Source organism: Oxyura jamaicensis, chromosome 2 (assembly GCF_011077185.1).
Source record: "Oxyura jamaicensis isolate SHBP4307 breed ruddy duck chromosome 2, BPBGC_Ojam_1.0, whole genome shotgun sequence".
Taxonomy (NCBI): domain Eukaryota; kingdom Metazoa; phylum Chordata; class Aves; order Anseriformes; family Anatidae; genus Oxyura; species Oxyura jamaicensis.
This window is the reverse complement of record NC_048894.1, coordinates 156,585,248-156,592,036: the sequence shown is the minus strand read 5'-3', so window position 1 is coordinate 156,592,036 and position 6,789 is coordinate 156,585,248. Positions and strand designations below refer to the sequence as shown.

Here is a 6,789-nt window from a genome sequence, read left to right as displayed (position 1 = left end):
TCTTCCAGGGCAGAGAGACCTTGCGGGTCCAGCAGAGGTGTTTCCCAGCACTTGGGCATGATGCAAACCACACGTGGGGAGCTTTTAAAAAGCAGACATCGCTAGAGTTTCCACCTCTTTTATTAGAAATAAGACACATTCATTTTGTGCTCTGAAAACTGTACAGGAAAAAAAAACTGACGAACATAGAGAGGAGGGAAGGGAAGGGATGGCATGGTGTGGGGCAGGTAGGGTGAGGGCAAACAGAATTAACCGGAGGAGCTGAGCAGAGAAAGTCGAGTATCAACAGTTATTAAACAAACATTTATCTCTGTAATTACATAACACCGTTAATGTCCTGCAAGTCGGCCGGAGTGAATGGGTGAATGGGAAAGGTCAGGGAGGAGAGGGCAGGCTCGGGTGGGCAGGGAGGGGAGAAAAAAAAAAAAAAGAAAAAAGATTTAAAACACAGTATAAAGATATCTGTATGCTAAAATTCATTATTTGTAATTATAATAATTACAATATCATACAACCCGGCATCTGAGGGAGGCCTTTGTGCTTTCCTGTTTCATAGAATAATCTAAAATTGGACAATAATATCACAGTTTTTATAAGTAATCATCTTCCCTATTTTTAACCCGTTTGGATTTTTTTTTTTTTTTTTAAAGTTTTTCTTTCCATCCATCACATGACACGCTTAATGGCAAGGTAAATGCCACTGTCCTTAGAGAGCAATAACCCAGGTGGCCCAACAGAAAGCTGACGCAGAGGTGGTTGCGTGTCCAGCAACACCTCTCAGTGGGAGAAGCACAACTGGGGGCAGTGACTGTTTTACCTCTCGGATTCATAGCTTCTTCCTAAAAATGTTGAAACAATAATAATTAAAAAAAAAAAAGAAAGAATCCCAAACATGCAGTAATAACTCAGACCCTGATCAAGCTTTACTGCTGTCTGGCAGAATCCGGCCGCTCACGACCAGAGGTTTGGCACCGCACGTCTCCAAAGCTGGGAGAGTTGTTCCAAATGTCAGACACTGTTGGGAATGATTTTAAAAAAAATGAAACAAAAGGCTGCGTGGAATGCCAGTGGTATATTTTTTAAAATGATAAAAATATTGCACAACGCTTTTTTGGGGTGAAATGTAGATAGCATTTTTTTTTTTGTAAATAGCCTTGAGAAATGTCTAATGAAAAAAAAATATATATATATTGTTATTTTTTTTTCATGATGAAATAAGCTGAGCATTTTACGATGAGGAATGCCCCACGCTCCTGACCACTCCGCCTGTTCCTTCTTGTAGGACCACAAACCTGCCCGCTGGCTCTGGGCAGTGGGGAGGGAGAAGAAGAGTCAGCGAGGGGACAGGAACCGAAGCCCAGAATGAATAAAGCAAAGCAAAACATTGCAAGCGAGAGGCAAAGGGGGCCGTGTGTTCCCACCATCCCAAACTTTCCACGGAGCAAGTTGCCTTCCACCTTCAGCAGGTGGCATCCTCACCCCATGCCTGCGCGGTCCTACGGCACGGAAAGGCATTCGAAACGACAAGAGCCAAAGAAAAGAAAGGTCTCGGGTTTCAAGTTCTCTTTTTATTGAAGAAAAGAAAAGAAGAAGGAAAAAAATAGATTATTTTTTTTTGTCTGTTTGTTTCCAAGTGGACGTTATTCATGTTGTCAGTTTGTCTCAATGTCCTAAGGCAACATCTCTGTATACCAAATATCTCCAGGTACATTGGTGGATCTGTCTTTCCCTCTTTCTCTCTCTGCCTTCCAGGGAGGGGCAGCTTGGAACAAATCTGAGTCCGAAAGCAAGGAAAAGTAACAGAAAAAAAATAAAAACAAACAAAAAAGGATGAGGCCAAGCAGACCTTCGCAAGGCCTGTGCTGAGTTTATCTATGTAACAGTCAATGAAATGACCTACATTCGTCTTGGTGGTCTCTTTTTCTAACACCTTCAACCCTCTCCCTGGAGACGGGGCGAGCAGGTTTTGGAGGTGGTTCCTTCCTCCTGTGTTTGGCCCACTCCTCGGGGCGCACAGAAGCTCCACCACGGGGGGGTTGAGAGGAGAAAGCCCCACCTTACCTCTCCACCTGAGCCATGGGTGACGTGACTCTCACCCACCACGTCCCCCCTGGTCCCCGTACGGACCCACGGCGGAGATGCCAGGTCGTGGGGTGGCACGGAGAAGTGGGGGCGTCTTCTCGGCCACCGCTGGGCACATCCCGGCTCCTTCCTTCTCAGACAAGCTGGCGAGGGAGAGGTGGGGAGCGAGGACTGGCAAGGGATGCCACAGCCCCTCAAGGCTGGGTCTCCTCCAGGACTTCCAGCCGGACCGCACCGCTGGCGTCACCTCTTGCGCTCTCCAAACAACCTCGATCTTCTTGGCCCTTCGCGGTGGCTGCTGGCTGTCCTTCTGCACCTCCTGGTGGCAAAGCAGGAAGGCTCCCGGCGTGTGGCAGCGGCCCGAAAGCATCCACAGGGCTCTTCCCCAGCAGCTCCTCCCCACCCTCTGCCTCCTCCTCGCTTTCTTCCAGGCTCACTTCTTCTCCAGTCCTACCTGGGAAAGCTCGTGTTGTCCTGAACCTACAGCTACTATACTCTATAAAGTAATATTTCCCCTCTCTGCTGAGAACAATACAAAAGTTACTCCGTCTTACCAAAGGTTTCAAAAGAAACCAAACACTTCTCTCGCTCGGTTCCGATTTAATTTAATCATTTCTTTAAAACGTGGTTTTGTTTGTTTGTTTCGTTTGTTTTCCGGAAAAAAAAAAGTCCCTTTCTTCCCTTTCCGCTCAGACCTCCGTCTGAAGGTCAATAATGTCTTGTCCCACCAGAGGGATGGTGGCCCCTGTTTTCTCCCACTCTACAGTTTTTAGTTCTAGGGGAGACTGTGCCACAGGTTCGATGTCCTTTTTAACCCATGACGGTGGGGACTGGACTTTCCTGATTCCTTCCCAGGGTCTCTTGTTTGGTGTCTGCTGTTTTTCTTGCTGCGGGAGGAGGAAGGAATAGGAAAGGAGAGAGGGGGAAAAAGAAAACACAAGAGAAGGAGGTTAGTGCCTATTCAATGCATGCCATTTTTTCACCTTCTTTACTCTTACATCTAAGTCAAATTTTCCCATGAAACTCCTGATCTGAGATAACGTGGGATTTCAATGAGATTTGCCCTCAGTGTTTAAATTGACTATTTTCAGGAAGAAGATCTAACCTTTATTTTTTTTCCCCATTGCTATCTCTAACATAATGCCCGGGTACGTCCGCTTTCAGCTGTGGCTTTTGCCACTCACAAATCCAACGGAAAAGTAAAAATGATTTTAAGAACTTAAGATCTTTTTCCATCTCGACAGGAAATCCCCCCGTGAAAATTCAGGTTACGATGAGGTCTGTTTGAATGTACGTCAACTGCCTCTCGTGCAGATGGGATGCTCATCGTGTAGCCCAGCTATTCACAGGCTATGGAATTGCAGCAAAGCATGCCAACTACTTTGCCATTGAACCCATGCTATTTGATGGGCTGGATTGGCAGCTCTGAGGCTAAAAACGTTTACAACAACTCTACGCCAAGCCTTCGAGGCTTTATGGTGGGCTATTAGCCCACTGCTCTGCCAGCATCCCGCCATGGACATCAGCCCTTGCGACGTTTCTGCTGGTATGCACCGAGACTGGGGCTGTAAATTGAGGGAAGTCTTCAGTGAGGATATGAAGGGGAGTCCATGCAAAGATTTTAAATGAGTTTTTTTTTTTCCCACTAAGCTTCTGTCCCTCACAAAGAGCGATGCTTTTCACCGTCAATTATCCCCACAAAACACTCCAGCACTTGGTTAAGAAAAGCTTCCCTGCACTGTGACAGGAGCACAGAGCCCTCCCGAGCCACCTGCCAAAGGGAAAAAGGGGAAGCTAGCAGAAAGGGTGGGAGGAAAGGCAGTCTGCATGGGGGATGACAAGGACAGAAGTCTCAGGAGACACACATGCAGCTCACATGCAGCCCAGGACGTGCCACAGCTCGATGCTGTCACCGGGATGTATTGATGAGGGGAGATGAGGCCACACAGAGACCGTGGTGTCACAATGGCACAGTGGGATGCAGCAGAGGTCACTGCAGCCCTGTAGGAAACCTGAACACCCAACTGCTACAAATCCTCCTGCCTTGGGTTCTCAGTTTGTCCCTTTAGGCAGCCTGTGATTTATCCCACTCCACGCTGCAGTGACGACGGGAGAGGTGTTGCACCTTTATCCCAGCAGGGAGAGCTTCCGTCCTATCACCCAACCCACGAATTCTCCTTTTTCAGACTTTCACCCTTCATATAAGGAGTGCTTGAAGCTGTCCCTGCAGCTGCCCATGGGGGGAAGGCTCCGGGTCGTTTGGTGGCTGTGGAGTGATGAACGTGGGAACCAGGCAAACCTGCTCCTCTCTTCAATGGGGAGTGAAAGCTTTCTGAAATTGTCTGTGTTTTATTTCAAAGGGAGAAAAAGTAACTTTATAAAAGAGACCTTGTATTGTTCAGAAGAGAGCAAAACGTTTCAGTTTTTGAATCCTGCAGCTGTGGTTTTCATTAAACCCTATGAGACAAGTTTGAGACTCCCCGAAGTGCAGCTTCTACCTATGCTGTTTTTGAGGTCCGTTAGTCTGCCACGAAAAGATGCGGTGAGCAGGTACACAAACAGAGCAAAATCTGAACTGAAACTACAAGTTTCCCAAAAGGTGAAGAACAAAAAGAGTAGCCAGAGCAGCTCTTCCCAATGAAAAATATTTTGTTTTCTCCTACTGCTGTTGTAGTGCCCCAAGTTTTCAAAGTTTCGATGTCTACAGCTGTGTTATTTAACAGAGAGCAGCACAAATGATCGTATGTAAGGCTCATAATTCCATCTTTCCCCTCAAATGAAAGCCCTTCTTTGATGGCATTATTTACGGCCACCTTCAACAGCAGGTCCTTCTATTTTCAGTCTCTGTTTTGACAGCCCCTCCATCTGCCACGCTCCTGACCTTCATGCTGTGAAGATGCACCCAGACCTGATCGTGTTCGCTGGGTGTGACTGGCAAACCTCTGAGCTGGTCTTGTGACGGGCTGCTTTTGAGCTACGGTGTGAGAGCAGCTGCAAATCCAGAGAGGGAACAGAAATTGGAAATAAAACCAGCAATAAAACGAAACAACAAAACAATTACAAGTTCAGATCCACAGCAGTGACCTCTGATCGGATCTGTCACTGAGGGACAAGACCTAAGGGTTGCAAAAATGACTCGATTGTGATAAAAAAGTTGGGAATTATTAAGAAAGGGTAAGTGGTGGGAATTATTAGGCAGAGAATGAAACCAAAAACATCACCGTGACAGCTCAGAACTCCACTCAGCACTTGCGTCTTGCCTGTAGGCCTCCTGATAGAGCCCCAGAAGGATATGGTGGAAGTGATGGGGGTGCCCACTTCACAGCCACGAACAAAGTTATTGAGGACGTTTAGGAGGAAGGATCATACAGACTAAGAATTTTCGGCCTTGAAAAGAGATGGCTCGTGGACCTGATAGAGGTCTGTGACACCCAGTGGCCTGTTGATGGTAGGAACAGATCACTGATGGTGGTGACCATCTCTTCCAAGACAAGAACTACTACTCCGAGCACAGCGCTGGAGGCACCGAGGGCTGTTTTTTGAGGATGCACTGCCACATGCCTGCCCTGCTCTTGTTTTCCCCAGCTGCTTTAGACTCTGCTGGGGAGAGGAGGAAGGGCCAGACCGTCCCTGGGTCAGATTTGGTGCAGTGGTTCCCATCCAGCTTACCAGTGATGAGTTATCTAGCGATGCTGGGCTCAGTGACGCCGAAGACATCTACTTAAGACCAGAAGATGAAACGGGGTCTTGGGAGACCAGCAAATAGATTGTGGAAGCTTGTCAAATGTATTAAGACTTCTCTAGTGATGGTGTGAGTGGAGGGGCTGCCGCTGGGGTGGGCTGCATGTGCTGTCCAGCACCACTCAGCACCATCTCAGCGTGGCCGTGCCCCAGGACTGAGGATTTGGTGCCCAGACTCTGCAGAGAACTGAGCAGGTTCGGTGCCATCGGCCAGGCTGGGCTCTGGCACTGAGGCTGGGAAGCAGCAGAAAACCTTCTCCTCTTGGCAATTACCACCCTGGGAATTGGTAGCAGGCTCCTGGGAACGGTGCCCTTTTTCTTTCCCTCCATACGGAAAAGGTTTTTACTGCGTCCCAGCCACTTGAACCGCGTGTAGGAAACGCCACCGGGCTCCCACGTCAGCTCTGGCACCGCCGCCCAGCCACGCTGTGGGGTCTTAGCGGTCCTCGTGGGCAGGAGGGAAAGCCTCCCAAGCACAGAAAAGAATTCAAAAACTGAAGAGCGGGGTTGTGTAATCCGGCTGTAAGAGGCACTGGTGCTGGCCCGGGGCCTGGCACCTCGGAGACAGCCAGGAATGGGCCGAGACGGGAGCTGAAAGGAGCGGAGGCTGCGTTGCCAATAACTCAGAGCCTTTACTCCAGCCTGACACAGATCCTGGCTGCTCGGGAGGGGAAGAATGTTCCTTGGTTCCTGGCTGGTGCCGGGATGGCGGGGCAGAGGGAGCCCCAGGCTTAAGGCTGGGGTAAAACCTGCTGCACAGGGCAGGCGGGAGGCCTCCATCGCCCCCGTGGCATTTGGAGTCTCCGTTGCTTACCCACAGCTTTTGTCTTGGCTGCACGTCTTAAAGGCAAGGGAAAGGCTTTGCGATAGAAGGCATTTCAGAGGAAGTGCCAACATAACCCTACAAAACCCTACAAAAACCTTACAACCCTACAAAAACCCTTCAGCCCTACAAAAACCTGTCAA

The 6,789-nt window shown here is 48.7% G+C and overlaps 1 protein-coding gene across 12 annotated transcripts in view; it reads right to left on the bottom strand.

Annotated features, from left to right (window-relative positions):
• Nucleotides 1-656: 656 nt before the first annotated feature.
• ADGRB1 (adhesion G protein-coupled receptor B1) overlaps nucleotides 657-6,789 on the bottom strand; it is a 252,847-nt gene continuing 246,714 nt past the window's right edge. For 11 of the 12 annotated variants that reach the window (XM_035316249.1, XM_035316253.1, XM_035316251.1 and 8 more), the window contains one exon: nucleotides 1,084-2,969. In XM_035316249.1, coding sequence (XP_035172140.1) covers nucleotides 2,772-2,969 — 198 coding nt within the window. In that variant the 3' untranslated portion in view covers nucleotides 1,084-2,771. Of the gene's footprint in view, nucleotides 2,970-6,789 lie in introns of all 12 variants that reach the window. The other variant, XM_035316250.1, reaches the window with a different exon arrangement.